The sequence below is a fragment of the Larus michahellis genome, chromosome 5 (genome assembly GCF_964199755.1).
Source record: "Larus michahellis chromosome 5, bLarMic1.1, whole genome shotgun sequence".
Taxonomy (NCBI): domain Eukaryota; kingdom Metazoa; phylum Chordata; class Aves; order Charadriiformes; family Laridae; genus Larus; species Larus michahellis.
Window position 1 is genome coordinate 84994643 of NC_133900.1, and position 19912 is coordinate 85014554.

General features: G+C 41.6%; 1 protein-coding gene across 1 annotated transcript in view; it reads left to right on the forward strand.

Moving 5' to 3' along the window:
• GPM6A (glycoprotein M6A) overlaps positions 1 to 19912 on the forward strand; it is a 136163-nt gene that overhangs the window by 93139 nt on the left and 23112 nt on the right. The window contains exon 3 of the mRNA XM_074588429.1: positions 13233 to 13389. Within this exon, the coding sequence (XP_074444530.1) occupies positions 13233 to 13389 (157 nt within the window). The remainder of the gene's footprint in view (positions 1 to 13232; positions 13390 to 19912) is intronic.

Consider the following 19912-nt stretch of genomic DNA (forward strand, 5'->3'; position numbering starts at 1 on the left):
CCCAGAGGGGCAGCCCCATGGGATGGAAGAGGTGGTCTGAGTGCTGGCCCTGCAGGGTGGATGTGGTCCCTCATTGCAGCTCCTCACCCTCTTATCTGAGGTAAAACGAGATATACCAGCCGCGGCTCAGATCTGCTTCGGAAATACTAGCAAGTAGTAAACATTTATAATTTCAAAACTGAAGAGCGAGTTTTGCAGCTGGTTTTAAAATTCTTTAAATGCGAGGCAGTTAAAAAGATTCTCTCAAATTTCTGATTTTTCTTTCTTTTAAAATACGGAATATCACGGTCAATAATTCTGAGGTATTGGAGACGTCCTGGAGAGATGCTGCGTGGGGTAGAGATAGCGCCTTTATAGCAAAGGCTTACAGTAAAGAATTCTCTTGTTTTGAGGGGGAAAAAAACATTTTGCTTGTTTTGAGGGGGGAAAACCCCCAACAAATTTGGCCTGTAATAGAGTACTAAAAACAATAGTTTATAAAAAATAACAATGACTTTTTTTTAAAGGATTTAGTCTGAAAGTACTGGATTACAGCATAACTTGAATTTCTTCAGGGTGACACGGATAAAACAGATACTTTAAAGTCTTGAAAACTTAAATAAACCAAATGTATTGATATTCATGAGAACACATAGTGTACAGACAGGTGTTCCTGCTGGGGAGAGCACGTCTCCAAAAATCACAAAGCTGGATGAGGGAGACCCATCTGTCTTTACACAGTCCTTTCTAAAGCCACGAGCCTTTAATAAATTGGACGGTTATAGAAAACATTTGGAATTATCAATGAGTGACCTTTTCATTGGGTCTAACCGCTAAGGATACCGCTTTCTGACTCACTTTTGTGAAACTTCGTTCCCTCTAGTGCCAGATTTCTTCACTGTCGACTTTATCACTGCTCTAACTGCTCTTTTCCCCCAAGTGGAGAAATGCCCGTTTGGGGATTTAATGAACAGAAGTCATCACACGTTGTCTGGGATGTGGATTCCTGCCGTGGATGTAGAGTAGTGATTTTTTGTTCCTTGTGATACAAAGGAAACCTAAAAAAAATTAAATACGGTCATTTAAATTATCCTGAAAATTGCCTTTATGATATTTTAACTGTAAGAGGGGAATGGTTTATGTTGCCTACTTTGTCATTTTAACGGCTCTGTAGGCTTCACTGAAACTGAGTAATCTGCTTGAGGCAGATGTGGCATTCAGTCGCTCTTCTAATAGCGTAATAAACTGCAGTGAACACTGTATCGGCAAAGTGCCGGGTGTAAGTAGATTCGCTTAATCACTGATTTTGACAAGATTCTGAAGTCAGCAGAAGCAGATGTATGCTTATCAACAGTGTATTGTGTGAGATGGATTTTTATATTTTTCTGGTGTTAGGAACAAATTCCAGAAGCGGTTTTTTAGAAAACTGCCAAACCTGGTGACTGGAAAATGGGAAACATTACACTCATTTTTATCAAGGGTAGAAAGGAAGACCCTGGGAACCACCGCCCTGTCAGCCTCACCTCCGTGCCTGGGAAGATCATGGAGCAGATCCTCCTAGAAGCTATGCCAAGGCATGTAGAGGACAGGGAGGTGATTCAGGACAGCCAGCATGGCTTGAACAGGGTCAAGTCCTGCTTCACCAACCTAGTGGCCTTCTATGATGGAGTGACTACATCAGTGGACAAGGGAAGAGCTACAGAGGTCATCTATCTGGACTTCTGTAAGGCCTTTCACACAGTCCCTCACAACATCCTTCTCTCTACACAGGAGAGATATGATGGGTGGACTCTTCAGTGGACGAGCAATTCGTTGGATGGTCACATCCAAAAGGTGGTGGTCAATGGCTCAATGTAACAAGTCATCAGTAACAAGTGGTATCCCTCAGGGATCCATACTGGGACCAGCACTGTTTAATATCTTCTTCAATGACATAGACAGTGGGATTGAGGACACCCTCAGCGAGTTTGTGGATGACACCCAGCTGAGTGGTGCGGTTGACACACCTGAGGGACAGGATGCCATCCGGATGGACCTTGACAGGCTCAAGAAGTGGGACCGTGTGAATCTCATGAGGTTTAACAAGGCCAAGTGCAGGGTCCTGAACCTGGGTCAGGGCAACCCCCCGTATCGGCACAGGCTGGGAGATGAAGGGATTGAGAGCAGCCCTGCCGTGAAAAGCTGGACATGAGCCGGGAATGTGCGCTCACAGCCCAGAAACCCCCTGCACCCTGGGCTCATCCCCAGCAGCGTGGGCAGCAGGGCGAGGGGGGGATTCTGCCCCTCTGCTCCGCTCTGTGAGACCCCCCTGCAGCGCTGCCTCCAGCCCTGGGGCACCAACAGCAGAAGGACACGGAGCTGTTGGAGCGGGGCCAGAGGAGGCCCCGGAGATGCTGGGAGGGCTGGAGCCCCTCTGCTGTGAGGACAGGCTGAGAGAGCTGGGGGGGTTCAGCCTGGAGAAGAGAAGGCTCCGGGGAGACCTTGTAACCCCCTTCCAGTCCCTAAAGGGGGCCTACAGGAAATATGGGGAAAAACCTTTTAGCAGGGTGTGTTGTGATAGGCCAAAGGGTAATGGCTTTAAACTAAAAGAGGGAAGATTTAGACTAGATACAAGGAAGAAGTTCCTTACTGTGAGGGTGGTGAGACAGAGGCTCAGAGAGGTGGTTGATGCCCCATCCCTGGAGGGGTTCAAGGCCGGGTTGGACGGGGCTTTGAGCAACCTGGTCTGGTTGAAGATGTCCCTGCTCATTGCAGGGGGGTCGGACTGGATGACCTTTAAAGGTCGCTTCCAACCCAAACCATTCTGTGATTCTATGAAATCAGCAGCACGAGGTATGTTTGGTGTATTTCCCAACAGCGTCTTTTCACAGTTCTTTCTCTTTAGTATGCAAGGCCAGCTAGTGCCATCTGTCACATGTTTGGGATATATAGGCCACAAAACAAGGGAATCATGCTCTTACAGCGGAAAATGAAGAAACCTTCCTGATAGAAACAGTAACACCATTTTCCTACTACAGTCAGCGCTAATTCAGGTCGTTGTAAATACACTTCCTTTTAAAGGTGTGAAACCAAATAGTAAACTAAACGAAGTTACAATCTGTAAATCTGTTGTCACTATCTTCTCTGTTGGAAGTGCCCCAGACGCTCTGCTGGAGCCAACTTCTTACAGCTCAAAATTTCCTTCCTTTCAAAATGTGAAAGGCGGCGTTTCAGATGCTGTTATGTCCAAGTTTGGTGCTTGCTGATAACCTCTCTGTTAGTCCTTCTATAGTTATTGTTTATTAAAAGGATATTATTAAGAAATATACATATGTATGTGCAACTGCTTTCTTCTGAGGAAAAGCAAAAGAGCATGTGTAGAAGCTTTTATATCCCTCTTTTTAGTGTTTGGAACCAGTGTTTCGAGAGGCAGATAAATGGATGTTATTCTGATGTTCTGCTGTTCTTTCTTTTTGTTGGCTTTGAAGCTATCACAAGTTAAATATTGGTACCACTAAAAATATTATTGTTATTGTTAATATTATTAATGGCATATCTAGTGTTAATGGAATACTGTGAAAGGTATTACAATGACACCTGTAGTAATGGCTAGCTGATAGGAAATACGGTATTTATGAATATTTGCATTAGACCATGTGATGATTCTGTTTCAGCCATCTACTCTGTACGCAATAGCACTAATCTGGTTTTCCCTATGCATGTTTGTTCCATTACAAAAGCTTGGCGTTCTTTAAATTTGAACTTAAATTATGCTTTAAGCACTACTTGTGTTATGGGAAGAAACATGTAGGGCTCAGTATAAGGACCATATAACTTATGCGAGGCAGTGTCCTCGTATGTCTCTGGAAGCGATAGGACGAGGGGCAATGGTTTAAACTAGAGCAGGGCAGGATTAGATGAGACATTAGGAAGAAGTTCTTTGCACTGAGGGTGGTGAGACACTGGCCCAGGTTGCCCAGAGAGGGGGTGGAGGCCCCATCCCTGGAGACATTCAAGGCCAGGCTGGATGAGGCTCTGAGCAACCTGATCTAGTTACAGATGTCCCTGCTGACTGCAGGGGGGTTGGACTAGATGGCCTTTAGAGGTCCCTCCCAACCCAACACAGTCTATGTTTCTATGATCCCATGGAAGCAGCAACCATCAGCCACCCCAAAGAGCCCTGGCAGGTGGCCCCACGGGGTCTGTAAGAAGGTTCTCTCTGAGCCTGTGAACAGGGGGAAGATGGGAAAGAAGTGGAGATGGACTCGGTTTGCAGATACCAAACCAGGCAGACTGCCTGTGGTTGACGTCCAGGCTGGTGCCGCCATTTGTTTGAGAGATATGCTGCCTTTTCGGAGATGTACGCTCGCTATTGGTAAAGATTGTTTTCACTCTCCCCGTTACATGATAGTATCCAAGTTGCTATTTAAACACGAGTTTACATTTCCTTTATACATCAGATTAATATATTATCTAGGGAGTATGATCTGAAGTTTTTAGCTTCGTATCTGTTAACTTAGCATTAAAAGATTTTTATAAAATGATAGTTTTATATTAAAAAATAATTCTTTTTAAAGTATGCTGCCTTAGAAATATGTTTGGTTTTCAGATAATAGATTTTCTTGTTGCATTAGGTCAATTTGATACCTCTAAAAGTATCTGGAAAAAGTTACAGATACGAAAAAAATTACAAATGTTAGCAAAAATATTTTATTACAAAATATTTTGCTAATGCAATGTTTGGAAACTATCCTTAAAATCCTTGGATATTTCTACATTGAGAAACCTTAAGTGTAGTTTCTTCTGTGACAGCAAATAACTTTCATAGAATCTTAATTCACCTAAGCATTGTCGAAATCCTAGCTGGGTGTGTAAGACTGTGCCTGCTGTGTGCGCTGCATCGGCTCGTAATCGTCTCGTGCTCTGGAAAATGGGCAGCAGCGGGCTGAGGTTTGCTTTATCCAAACCCTCTTTTGAAATCTGCAGACAATCTGCTCCCTTGGTATTTTTGAGATTCTATGGTTCTATGAATTCTACGATGAACCATTCTGTGAGATGTAAGTGCTGAAGATGTAGTCCAGAGTTGAGTGGAAGAGTCGTATACATCAGAAAGCAGCGCTAACACCATCGAATCTGAGCAGTGGGCATAAATACTCGGTGCTAATAACTCGCTGTTCATCCAGGATTTATTTCAGGGACTTGTTTTGGACTGAGTCTTGCCTGCTACGATGGGCTGAACGTCCAGTAGTGGCTGGAGGGCAGTAAGAGCACTCCTGGAGCACGCTTCTCATTGAGCTTGAATTGGAAAGCAATCCGTGTCGCGCACTCTGAAAAACATGATGCGAACTGTATCTCAATAAGTGGGAACAGCTGCGGGACTTGCTTAAAAATAAATAAAATAAAAAAAAAATCCATTCCTGAGCCAAAACGTTGACAGGGATGTACATGTAATCCCTACTGCTGTAACATCACAGGTTTGTTCACTGAGCTCAGTGGTAAAAAGACTTCTAATGTGGCTAATTAAAGATCCCACTAATAGCACACTTGGAGTTCTTGCACCTGGATTCTGACTACACGTAGGAAAATGAAGTCATCCCTGGAAGGATGGCCGGACTCGGGCCAAAGTCTCTTGTTTGTGTATTATATTTGACAGGAATTTTATTATTTATAATATCAATCAATATTATTTATAATATAATATCAAATATTATATATTTGACAGGAACCACCAGAGAGAGCACAATATCATTGAAGGATGCATCTCTCGTTTTTAAAAAATAGAGTTTACTTAAGGAGAACAGTTTCCATTACATTGGAATGGTTCAGTCACACATAAAAAGTAAAACTGGGCAAATACAGCACACTAAAGATTTTAGATCTGCATTTTAGATCTGGTATCGTTCCCTAGATGGACCAAATCTGACAAAACATGCCAGCACCTGAGAATATGACCTTTGCAAGACTATACACTGCTGAAAAGTCACATTTACGACCTGCTCAGCTGTATTGTGTAGCCTAGCGTCCTGTATTCTGATAAAACCCAAACCAGTAAGAATCTATGTAAGTAAAAGTTAGGATTTGGGAGATAGCTGCAAAGATGTGGTCCTCGTTTCATGAAATAATTCAACGAGGAAATTGATAACAGCGCACATGAGTAACAGCAGAATGATCTTACATAAAGAAATTTTTCATCTGTGCAGATACAGTCCACTACTTTTAGGCAAACAGCTGTATTATTTATTCCTGCGTTAAGCATCTCTCTTGGTTGTCTGGAGCTTCGGGTTGGCTATAATCGCTGCGGGCCCGTGACTCGAAGCATTTGCGGTAGACCTTCCTCATCGGTCAGTTCATCTTCGTAGGAAATATCTGTCTCTCTTTTAAGCGCCTTTATTTCCTTTTTGTCTTAGTTTACAAGCCCGTGGAAAGGAAAGCGCGTATTCCCATGTAATATACACATTGTTAAACCTTGCTTCGTGTGCCATGCACAGCTAAGATGACCGGCCTTTCCACAGGAGAAAGGAAAAGCGTAAAATTAACTATTCCCATCCCAATCTGGAGTTTTAGTATCGAGTTGCCAGTCTTACGCTATCAGTATTTACCGTGTGTGACTCCGAGTTTACGTCCGTAATAATGAGATACTTGCAAATCCTGTGGTATGCTTTTGCCACATCTTTTTGCTCTGTATTGCTATGGAAAGTTGCCTGGGAATTCAGTATCCGTAGCGCACAACGCCACCACGTAACTCTGCCAGAAACCTGCACGTTACTGTGCACTAATTCCAATTTTTTTGGGGCCTTCTTCAGGCAAAGAGGGCTCCAGATTCCCTCTGTAATTAGCATCTTTACGTATGTTTCTAAGAAAGTCGGCTTGCTAGAGGTGAGCAGAGAGAACGAGCCTGGATTATCAGAAGCAAATTTGAGAAGCAGCATTGTCCACGCGTCACACTCAGAATTTTGTGGTTTGGACTCAAACACTCCGTGATTATTTAAATTCTTATACTGGATCCTTTCCCGTTCCAAGAAAGTTTCAAGATTCATAGGGCAGAAATGGGGTTTGCGCTGCTCTCGCTCCTCTTCCATCGGCTTGGGAACTCTCTGCTGCTTTGAGAGGTGCTCCGTGAAATCTCGGCTCGACCGTCCCATTCCTAGGAAGGAAGAGACCATCAGACTTTTTGAGGATGGCGATTTAAGGTTGTGTTCTGCATATGTATGCCACAAATCAGTCTGTTAAAATCCATGGGATCTTATGTCACAACAGCTGCTGTTCAGAGTAGAATAACAAAATCTGGCCCCCGGAGACTGTGAGTGTAACTCACATGTGACAGTGTGATGACCCGTTCTTCGTATAATTTATATAATTGAGCAAACGATTTGTATGATTACATACAAAATTTCTTCCCGAAATACAGAATCATAAGAATTCAGTTCTCTTTTTATTATGTTTTATTTCTACTTTAATAAAAAATACTTTTAGGTCTTTGTTGCTCTTATCCTTCCTCTACTATTAACCCTTCCTCCTTTTATCATTTCCTGACAAACATTAATTAACCATTCTTGTACTCCAATTTTCTTTTCTTTCCACCTGAAATTTAGAAGTTTAGATGCTGTATTAACCTAATCTCAGAAAAAAATCCCTCATGGACCTCTGCTGACATTTTATTACTAGTTTCATTTTTCTCTTCTCCACGGTGGGGATATTTCAGTTTCTTTTACCTCATTTATGTTGTCACCTGCAGTTTTTTGGTCTTACTTTGCAGTTAGTACATGCTTATTAATAAATGCTTCTTTCTCCTTGTGGGCTGTATGTTTTCCTTCTCAAGTTTGCCTTTGCTTCTCTCCTCCCTTTGCTAACGATTCCCCAGTGCTTCATGGTACCAACATCTTCCTTGCTCGACCTCCTTAAGTGAATAACGTCACGAATTTACACGAAGGAATTGTTCCCAGCTGGTTTGCAGGAGAGCCTAAGCACCTCTTTTAAAAACTTCCATGGGGCATGGCTTTTGCATACCCCAAGCAACCCTTCTGGCTTGCAAATATCCTCTTTTCCCTCGTCTCTCTACAAAAAAACCACGTTTGCAAACCTGTTCCTACAAGCTTGAGAGAGCCGGAGGAGGCAGGCTGCGATCTCAGCCTCTTACCAGCCTCTTGGGATCAGCCCCATGGAGAGCAAGAGGGTCAGCGCGGGGGCCAGAATTGCTGTTTTACAGGGTAATTTGGAGATTATTGTACATTCGAGATGCAAACATCAACTAGTCAAAGTCCCTTGTGGTTGAAAAAAATAAATTAATGGCAAAAAACCCAACTCGCCCTCACCCAAAAAGGCCAAACTGACCTACCCCAATGGTAGTGACCACACGCATTTCTCATCTTTCTGAATTGTCTATGCCAGCTATACAAAAAGGCAGTTTTTAATTAGGAATTGTTCTATGATAATCTAATTAACTTTTTATTACTTTGATAGGCTGATATTTTATTTTCCTTATTGTGTTTTTTTAGCTTGGAAGTAGGGATAATTACCTGAATCTCCTTGCATTCAGAGGGTACAGGTACAGCTCGCTGCTAATGATGTGCTCTTCAGGACCTGTAGGATCTGAATGTCATCTGTATTTGGAGAAATTATGTTATAAATTCAGGAAGAGAAAGGTGAGGATGAACTACAAATGCTGGAAAACTAGTTCCGCAGTAATACCTAGTACTCTGGTGGGTTAGGAAGCCAAAGCCTCTGTGACAGTAGGTTTTTATCTCTTGTTCAGGCTGAATCATACACATACTTTATTTAAATAAAAAAAAAAAATTCTGGACAGCGTGAGAATCATGTGTCACAGGGCAAACTAATGTGTTTTCTTTTGTTGCTGCTAATTGCAAATAAATGTCTGCAATGCATGCCTATATTAACCAAATTAAATGAAAATATCCCTAGCTGGTATTGTATATCGTTCCAAAGCAATGTTAAGTAATTTTGATAGAAAAATGTATATTTGTGTGCATTAGCTGAGGGCCAGCCTTCACCATGGAGGGCAGAAGGTGTACCATGATTAGACTGAATAGTGTAAAGGCTTCAGGTTCAACTACAATTTGTAGTTCCTTTTAGGACACTATAAACTATAAAGGGTCAATGTTAACAGTTCTTCTTGGCTTATCTGTTGGGGTCGTAAATGCATGTATTAGGGTGGAACAGTACTGGTTTACTCCAGTGAAGCGACTAGTTCCTCAAGCCCCAAACGTTATTCCTTCTAGACAGTTAACAGAAGCTAATTATGAACATTGAAATAATTTTGAAACGGGGTGTAATAATTATGAGCTCAGTTGATGGAAGGAGCCTCAACAACAAAAAACCCTGATTTGTTATAGCACACTTTTTGAAAAAAGCCTGCTACACACGGACATGATCATTCAACAGTTAATCTTATTGCTTGCTGATTTATTTATTTATTTTTTTAATCCTTGAATTTGCCAAAGCACCGTGAAAATACACAGTAGGAAATCTGCAACATTGATCTGACTCACTGAGAATGTTTTCACTCCCCTCTGACTTGTCTCTGCTGGGATAGTCTGCTCGGTGCTTGGCTACAGCCTGTTCCTGGAGATGGTACCAGTGATGGCTTCCATCAGTACCTTCTGTCAGAGGAAGAAAGTGTTTTCTCTAGAGCTATTTTAATATTCATCTTGTCGGATGGACTCCAGATTCAGATTAATGAATTAGGAAGTCCGCTTAATATGCAATAATTAATGACCCAGCAGCAGAAAAGGAACTAAAAATTGAAAGATCAGCTTGATTTCAATCGCAAATTGAAAACAGTATGTTTCTGGTTTTAACATTTCTGAAAATCGTGTTGTGAGGAAAATCAGATCTGGAACCCATGGAGTCTCTACAAGATTAGGACAGTTTTAGATTATTCTGTAAAAAATAAAAGGCTTTTGCTAGGTTCAAGATGTTTTTCACCATCAATTTACATTTAGATAGACATTCCGCTTATTCTACCCAGCAACCTAGGTTAACATGTGAAGACTGCACGATCAACGCAAATTTGTTAAAATCAGGTTTATCTTCACAATCTTCATTGTCTGCCTTTAATAGAAACATTTCATGACTCTATAAAATATCCACAGGAGTCCCGCAGTTAGTGAATAGGTAGGCAAGATTTGAACAACCTGGTCCAGTGGGAGGTGGCCCTGCCCATGGCGGGGGGTTGGAACGAGGTGGTCTCTAAGGTCCCTTCCAACTCTGATAATTCTACGCTTCTATGATTTCTTATTGTTCATTTAGTGTAGCTTTAGTCTTCACCTAATGTACTTCAGGAGTACAAAATTTTATCTTTACAGTTTTGTCTGTTCTTCCTTTGCTCCGTACCCTCCTCGTTCCTCCCATTTCAGCCTACGCAAGTGCGAGCCCTGATTGTCCTTTTCCTTTGTCCTCACCCATCGCGCCCCTTGGCTCCTGTTCATCACCCCGCCTGCCGTTCCCTTCTACCGCCCGGCTTGCTCTCGTGCTCTGTCTGCAGCATTTGAGACTTTGCTGAAACACAGATGGCAATTAATCTCCCTGAGTTCATCCCCAAAGAATCACATTTTTATTTTAAAGAAAGGCAATCTCCCTTTTACAAGGCCCGTATTTTATTGTCTGTTCTAATGTCGCTGGAAAATCAAAGTTTATCTGAAATTTATTGTATACTCCAGAATAATTTGATACCAACACTATTTAAAAAATTAAATGTATATAAAATGTTACTGTTGCAATATGTTTTCTTTAAATACAGCGCGCACTAAATGTAGTTATATTGCAATACAATTCTATCTGATGGTTAAAGAGGCAGTTGATTGATTGTTCCACAATTTTTTTTTATGTTTTTACTCTTTCCATTCTACAAGATCCTTTCTTCTTGGAGTAAATCTGGCTTTTTCATCTCATGTGCTCTGATCGGTGGAGACTTTACTATTTCTCTCTGCAGAGGGTATACGAGGAAGAAATTGATTTCTATATTTGACTAGTGTATAGCTATATATATATTTTTTCCCTGTAGAAGGCTTAAGTGAAAGTTATTCTTTCGGTTACACATAAGGCTGAGGAAAAAGCAGAGCTCTTTTGGTACGCTTTTTGATACAAGCGGCTCAGTGGGAGGCTCAGCACAGATGGTTTAAAGGGCTGTTGCAAGGGCTGAAATAGTCTTTGGACTTCCCAAAAGCCTTAATCTCTTTAGGGCAACAAGAGCTGGTCGTTTCTCCATCCCCGAGTACGCTGGGGTCTGTGAGGAGCCGCTGCTGGCAGAGCTCCCAGGCTTCAGCCACTGGTGGACGTCACAATTTTATAAGGTGTATAATGTCGGAACTGGAAGAGATCTCAGGGAATAATTCCAAAGTTTCTGTTTGCTGGGTTCTTATAAGTTTATTTTCATCGATAATGACCAGATAGGCTCAGAAGATCATTTTCCTGTTAAAATAGTGTTACACTGGCTGAATTACTATAAAATTAGGGAAATGAGATTTTTACAATGCAATCAGCAATTCTATCTATTAAAATAAATTGCATCTTTGCATCATCCAATAGTGCCTATAGCGTTAAATTTGCTTCGCCGTTGTGGATATTTCATGTATCTATTCCATACAGATATCAGTTTACCCTCGTTTTCACTTGAGCAGGAGAGAAAAAGTGATGTAGAGGAAAGCTGAGAGGGCTTTGTTATTGGAATGCCAGGGCAAACCACATCGTGTCTCGTTCCACGACCCTTCAGTTATCACGTTCTGAAAAACGCTCCAGTAGGTGCCAAGAGCGTTCATTTCTAATACTTCTCCCACTCCCAATCAAGTCACAAGTTTAATTGTGTTTTTATGAGACTAATGCAAACTTAAGATACATTCAGTGAAGTTGTAGACACAGTCATACACCTGAAATATCAGCTGTAAACTTGAATCTGACTTGGAATCTCTCGAAAACCATCCAAACTCAAAGATGTTTTAATGGGGGTTTGAGCTTTGTTATTGTATTGTACATGTAAAACATGTCCTGATAGTTGTCTTTTGGGTGATGATGAAAACTGAGATCCTAAAGAAATGTTATCGTTAAATATTTCCTTTAATAACAAAAAAAAATTAGTCTTTATGTCTTGAGAAACATCCGGTTTGCATAGTGGTTTGGTAGATGTCAAAATCAATCTTGAAGATCCTAATGGATCTCTGGCTTATTTTTTGTCCTACTTTGTTGTGAGCTGTCGCTATCTTGACCTGGACAATATGACAAACTTACTAACATCTTACACCTGCATGTTACCATTTTATGAGGAGTTGTGTAACTCCTGCTGTGTCATGTTGATAAACTGGAAGCTTACTGGGGCTGGTTTTTTAGAGAGGTCCAAGCAGGAAACATTGAAACCTGCTGATCCACGGCAATGGTCACTAGGAATGTTTCCCAGTGTAGACCAGACACTTGGAGCAGAGAGGTGCTTTCAAAGAGCTTTTCACAAAACCTGGTCATGGGAGAACATTTAGGAGTCAGAGTCTCCTTGAGCCACTGTTGACCTTCTGGACAGTGCTGGGCAGGACAACTACATGACAATCCGGGTAATCTTCTTTGCAATAAATTTGGCCTTCTCAGGGTCTGCACGTTACACTGTAAGCCACCCATTTCTTGAGCTTTACGTCTGTGAAATGATGTTTTCAAAGCCCCATTATAGAAGAACGCCGGATGATCTGACCTTATTACCTTCCCAATAACATCTTTCCGGTTTGAAGTTAAGGATCTCTCTTGATGGCTTTATTATTCTGTGTCAGACACTTTGTCCATTGGAGAATAAGTGGAAAAATAATAATGAGGAGAAGATAGCAGAGATTGGCACAGCAGAGATTGGCACTGCAGCTTGAAAACTACCTGTACGTGTAGGAAGATTTATGGAAGATTGTGACAAAATACCTTTTCTATAACCTAAGTGCTGGATACAATGTGCTACTCAGGAGATGTGTCAGATTCTTGTTTCATTGTCCTTTTTCTTTTTTTTTTTCTTTGCTAATGTATTTAAAGGAAAAATAAAATGAGAATTAACCGACTTTTAAATTATTACGATAAACTGTGCTGCCTTCCCTACACAGATCCATTTTTACGTTTTGTGAAATTAAACAGCCCAGTGTTTCTTATATAAAGGCTCTTTTATTCCAAAGTTCATTCCTAAGTTGAATCCAGTGCAGAAACTTTGAGGCTTAGTGGGTCTGATTATCTCACCCTGAAATTTCAGAGTCAGCTTTAAACATTTATGCCGATAAATAATTTTTGCTTTTCCTCTACAGGATTGACATCTTCAAGTACGTGATATATGGTGTAGCAGCTGCTTTCTTTGTATATGGCATTTTGCTGATGGTGGAGGGATTCTTTACAACTGGTGCCATCAAGGATCTCTACGGGGATTTCAAAATCACCACTTGCGGCCGATGTGTCAGCGCCTGGGTAAGTGGTTAAGAAAGCTTTTGCACTTATGACAATTCCAACACGTTTTGGATATTTGTAGTGCCTTGCGATGTTTATTTTTGGGGTTTTGTTACTTAAATATTTTCTGATACTTCAGTTTAGCGGTTACAAATTATAGAAAAGGCAAATAGAGTGTTAGAAATGCTCTCTATGCGATTAGGAGCAGTCTCTTTGCAGTTAGGAGCAATTAATTCCACCAGTTGAATGGGAAAGCTTATTCTCTCAGCAACGTAAGCTGTTCGGGACAGGACTAAAAGTGTGTCATGCCTTCAGTGGTACTGGGCAAGAAAGAAAGGTTTTTCTTACTAACGCTTTCATTTAGAAATCCTGCCTGTTCCTCTCCGGCTGAGACCTGTCATCAGCTTTTCTTTTGATTTTAAAAGGCAAACAGCCCATTATTTACTCCTACCTTATCTCTGGTTTGGAGAGACCGTTCACTTACGACCATGGCAATGCTAGATTCAAAAAAATTCTGATTTGTACTGGGACTTAAATGGAGGTTTCTCATACTAAAATTGCTGACTGGGAACAAACCTCAGCGACAGAGAACATTTTCCAGGCACACTTAAAATTATCAAAACTGGTTTTTTAAGGTTAAACTGACATTTAAGGTTAAACTGGACACAGTTAACCTACAAAACTGGAAACTGGGGAATACAGCAGGTATGCCCTCCCTACACAGACGTAACATGCTCCACAGCAATGTTGCTTTTTCATCTTTTTTTCCTTTATTGCTGTCAGATGTCACTGTATGATTTTGGCACTTCGACTAAGTGTTGTTTTGAAGCCCTTAAATAAATATACAAATAAAGACTGGGAACATTTTAAAGAGGGAACAATCGTTGCTTATACCAACACTGCTTTCATCTCCTGGAAAGGAACCTCCAATCCATATTCAGTGAGAACCCACCAAGCTACTTCAAATTCTGTACAGAGCAGCACATTTTTCCGAACGTTGTTTTTTTCTTCACAGCTCCCATAAAAGCCTGTCCTCGGTGTTGCAGCAGAGCAAAGCTGCGTCCTCTCGGCTTGGATGCCCTGGCAGTATAAACTGTCATTCTGTAGCACGTGTCTAGAAGAAATGAACAGTTAAGCATCTATTCTACGGTTAATATCACGGTTATTATTAATGATTCATCAAATTAATTCCTTCAGCCTGTTACTTTCCTCATCAGTAATTTGTAATTTATTTTTTTTTACTTTAAGAAACCTTGGCTGTCCCATTTTGCAGCTAAGGTTAAGGCTGTATACTGTTTGTGACCACAATTAAAACAAGGCAACAATTATTTTGAGTTAAATACGTTGTTGTTGTTATTCTTGAAGTCAGTGGAAGTTTTTTCTTTTCCCTGGAAAAGCAAAAAAATCTGTTCGATTGCTTGTCTTATTCTGATGCTGTATCAGTAAGGTTGCTATGCAAATGTCTGGAGCTGTTTGGGGTTATTATTCTGGTTTTAACTTCTGTGCTCTTAGAGGTTTGAGAGTATGACAGTATATACCGCATTTTTTTCAATTAAAACTTGAGGCCCTTTTTGACTGGGTTTATTTTGCTTATTTCGTATTTAAAATCCTTAAGTGAGAAATAGCAGCTTCCATTAAAAAAAACCCGACATTTGGAAATAGAAGATGTTTCAGTCCAGCAGTGACACGTTTATAATTTATCTAGTTCCTTAAATCATGCAAACGATGTGAAGAAATAGGTTCCAAGAACAACAGAAAGACGAGTGGAGAAGTAAATTGAGCCTAATCGGTATCCTCGGGTGTCAGGCCCAGATTGTTCTACTGCTCTGCAAATTTGCTGTCATCAATTCTGTAACGTACAGTTGCCAAAATGAGAGGACTGGCAGATACTGCGTGTTGCAAGCAAACTTTCTGGTATAGAAATTCGAGGTAGTAATTTTGTAAATATTAAAATCTAAGCTGTCAAAGACTAAAGAGCTGGCTTCCTTTAGCAATACCTTAATACTAAGAGAAATGGACACGCAGGATGGGTGTGCTTTTGAAGAATTAAAATGACAAAATGGCTCCACACCAAAAATACCTTTGTGAAAATCCAGTCGTGACAACGATTTCCCATCAAATTCGCTGATGTCTTTCTAAATACCGGTTAGTATGTTAAGGTCTGAAAACGAAGTCCTTCTGCTTTACCATTGTCATCAATTACTTCTCATTAATAGTTTTCATGAGCATATTTATTACATCTGTGACTAAACCTATTGGGAAAAGGGAGGAAAAAATACCAACAAAAAATTTCAAGGAGGACAAGCTCATTTTAACTTGGTGTGAACAAGCTGTATTTCTCGCTGGAAATCTGCAAAGTAACATCTTTTTTTTTTTTTTTTTTCTTTCTTATTAAAATATTCCTTGAAAAGCAGGCATTTAGGAAGGAAAGCCAACATCTACAGAAACTTTTCATGGGCCCTCCCTGACTCTGACTAACTCGCTTTCTAGCTCTGTACGGGCGAAAGGAATTTTTTTTCGCCTGAAGTAAAGGAAAAAGAATTAGTTCCACCTAAGCCTTCCAGTGATCGTACACATGATTAATCGGGCCCTGTGGGCATCCGGAATCGTGCAGGTCATTCCCTCTGGGATGGGAGAGGGGGCCTGTGAAAGCGCCCGGGAAGAGGCTCCTCAGCAGCGTTTTTTGGAATTAATTTACTGTGAAAAGTAGAACCAAAGGGGTATAACAGTTGCAGTCACATTCGAGGAGGGGTGGCTGGGTTTTTAGTCTCCATTTTTCAACGCCCGAACATGCTTTTAGAGAATTAACTAAAGAGTTATATGTAATAGTGCTGCAGCGTGATTCGTGGAGAATGGGAGGCAGGCCTGACGCCAGCTGTGCCACTGGTGCTATATTGGCGATTTAATGCCCTTCCTATCTATAGTCAGCGAGCTCGGTCACGGAAAGCTGCATTTACACCTTGTTTGAAAACGCCCGCTTACGGAGGCTATAAAAATAAGAAGGAAGAAACACAAATGAGGCTTTTTTTCCTTGAAAAATTTTACCCGTGAAAATTTTAGGCTATGAAATGGTAAATCGTTTCTTTTTATTTCATCAGAAAACTTTGGATAAAGATTTCATCCTGGCAGTTGTATTTCTATTTCTTTGTATCTTACCTCTTAAAGAAACACGTTAAACCTCTAGAGAAAGATATTTTATATTCTAAGTGGCACTGACTAACATATCTTCTGTATCTTTAGTATTTAGGAACCTTTTATTTTAATGAGTGAAAGGGATTTTTCTGCCTTTGAAAGTCATTGGTGGTCAATGGAGTTAAATCCAGCTGGCGGCCGGTCACAAGTGGTGTCCCTCAGGGCTCGGTGTTGGGACCATTTCTGTTTAACATCTTTATTGATGACCTTGATAAGGACATAGAGTGTATCATCAGCAAGTTTGCAGATGACACGAAGCTAAGCAGGAGTGTTGATCTACATGAGGATAGGGAGGCTGTACAGAGAGACTTGGGTAGATTGGACCGATGGGCCAATGCTAACGGTATGAGCTTCAACAAGGCCAAGTGCCGGGTCCTGCACTTGGCCCACAACAACCCCATGCATCGCTGCAGGCTTGGGGCAGTGTGGCTGGAGAGCTGCCTGGCAGAAAAGGACCTGGGGGTTCTAATTGACAAGCGGCTGCACATGAGCCAGCAGCATGCCCAGGTGGCCAAGAGGGCCAATGGCATCCTGGCTTGTATTAGAAATAGTGTGACCAGCAGAAGGAGGGAGGTGATTGTCCCCCTGTACTCAGCACTGGTGAGGCCACACCTGGAGTATTGTGTCCAGTTCTGGGCACCTCAATATGAGAGAGATCTCGAGGTGCTGGAGCGAGGGCAGAGGAGGGCAACGAAGCTGGTGAAGGGCCTGGAGAATAAATCTGATGAGGAGAGATGGAAGGAGCTGGAACTGTTTAGTTTGAGGAAGAGGAGGCTGAGGGGAGACCTCATCACTCTCTACAACTACTTGAAAGGCCATTGTAGAGAGGTTGGTGCTGGTCTCTTCTCACAGGTAATTAGCGGTAGAACAAGAGGGAATGGGTTCAAGCTGCAGCAGGGTAGGTTTAGGCTGGACATTAGGAAAAAATTCCTCCCAGAAAGAGTGGTCAGACACTGGAATAGGCTGCCCAGGAAGGTGGTGGAGTCCCCATCCCTGGATGTGTTTACGACTCGTTTAGATGTGGTGTTAAGGGATATGGTGTAAGGGAGAACTTTGTAGAGTGGAGTTGATGGTTGGACTCGGTGATCCCAAGGGTCTTTTCCAACCTAAATGATTCTATGATTCTATGATTCTAAAGTTATTTTGGCTACCTGAATACCTGTGTGTTCTTTGACCCCTGCTTTTTGGGTGCTTAAACTAAAGTGTGAACTTTCACAATTATTTCCAGATTTTATTTTGCAAGAAAAACAACGGAAGCTTTGCAAATGTTGTGAAAAACCCTCTGCAAGGGATGTGAGCTTGTCGTTGCGTCTTGCCCGTACCAGACCGGTTATTCCCGAGGTGGTGTTGACCTTTGATTCTTTGTGTAAGAGGAGGAAGAGAGCTCCATGCCGGCTCGGCTGGCTTTTCCACCCACAAAGGATGCATCGCTTCTCAATGCTAGAAATGAAGCTCTCGTTTCCACAAACCAGATACCATCTCTGGATATTCTGGTGGCAAAATGCTGAGCTGACAGAGAGAAGGACCTTCCTCCTGATGGGATGCTGCAGCCTCTGAGGAATGCAGGATGCTTCATGCCGCTGCTGCAGCATTTATGAGAAGTGAAGAACCTTCTCTCCAAGGCAGCAGATGCACTCATGGGGCTGGGATCCCTTAATCCAATCTTAAATAAGGAAAGCGTCTAACAAACCTCCCGTCCCCATAAATCTTACGTAGCGAACACCCTCACTAGTTTCAGGCACTGACGTGGGAAATGGGGAAGGTGAGTTTTGCATGGTGCTCCACCACCTTTCAGACTGCATAGTTAAAATCCAGAGTCAGGAATTATAGCCACAAATGACCTAGAAAATGACGGAGAAGCTAATTTCAGAAGGAATATATCGCCACACAGCTGTATCCCACCTAACTAGCAATGTCGCTAAAGTTGCCTAGAGAAGGCCTCCTTCCGTACTTAGCAGAGGGTTAGCAAGGCTTTCTCAGATAAAATGAATTTTTCTGCAAGTGACCGTCCTATTTTCTGCAAAGAGGATAAACCCTCAAGTCTTTGAAGTTGGGTCCTTTACATTAAGCACTTCACTAACCTGCCTAAATTTAGTAGGGTGTATCCCGCTCGGTCCCTTTAATTGGAGTTCAGTGAGTAACGTTTGCTATCCAGACACTGCTGGAGTTCGTAAGTAAAATAAAACATGTTAATGATTTTATAGGTTTCTGGAAGTCATCTTATCTCTGGGTACTAGACCAGTGGTGGATTTTTTTTTTGAGAGGACTGGGTCCTGTGTAGTCTGTGCTTGCTTTTGACATAGGAAGGAGAAGCCCTCGCAGTACTTCAGAACTCACCCAAGCGGTGAAGAGACTCTCTCATCTTTATGCCATTACTCTCCCAACTACATTGTTAATATACAGATGGTTTCTTCAAAAGAAAGAAGAATGCAGGTTATTCCTTTTTTTTTTTTTTCCTCTATTTGTAATACTTTTAGAAATCTTTTGCAGTGAGCTCAGAAATTGTTTCGGTATATATTTCTAGATGCTGACTCTACTTTTGGTCTGTCTTATTTCTGTAATCTGGCCAGGTGGTTTTATTTTTCTTTATTTTATACTTCCAGATTTTCTCGCTCGGGGATATCACACTTCTAAAATCACTCTTTCGCCCGATCTTTCCTCCTCTCACATAACTTGCCATGTGTTTTGTACACAGCCCTCTTGTTGACCGCAGTGTTCGTTGCTTCCTTCAATAGCGCCGTGTGCCAGACAGCCTAACGTGCCTTGCCGCCAGCTTCTCAGCTTCTCGCGCCGCTCGCTGACGGAATGGGTATCGCCGGTGATAAACTGGACAAAACGGTTTTGCTTCAGATTGTGCTGTCAGCGTGTCTTTGACATGGAGGACAGAATTTTTCCTCGCCGTGTAAGCTCAGGCAATAAGTAGGTTTGTTTTTAATGCAGCTGTTTTCTGAGAATGTGCTGTCATACATTTCCAAAGTGTGCTTGACTCTGGGAGCTGTTACACCTTCTCCACGGGCTTTTCCTTTCTGTTATGAAGCACCACAAATACTTCAAGATGACAGCTTTATTTCCCCCGGGCTCAGGTAATCCTTCCCAGTTTTAACTTGAATGCTTTCTCAGATGATCATGGTTTTCCCTGAACCTTGTTCTCACCTGCCTGCTCTATTCTGTTTCCCTGAATCTGGACACCTTCCTCTTCTTATAGTTATTTAAACCTGGGGATGTCAGTGACATTACCATAAATTCACAGTTTTATGGTCAAAGATGTGTCCTTTATCCATGCCCAACGGTTTCTAGCCTGCTTGTTTTTTTTCAGTTCTCCCACTTAAAGTTACTATCCACAAAATCCACA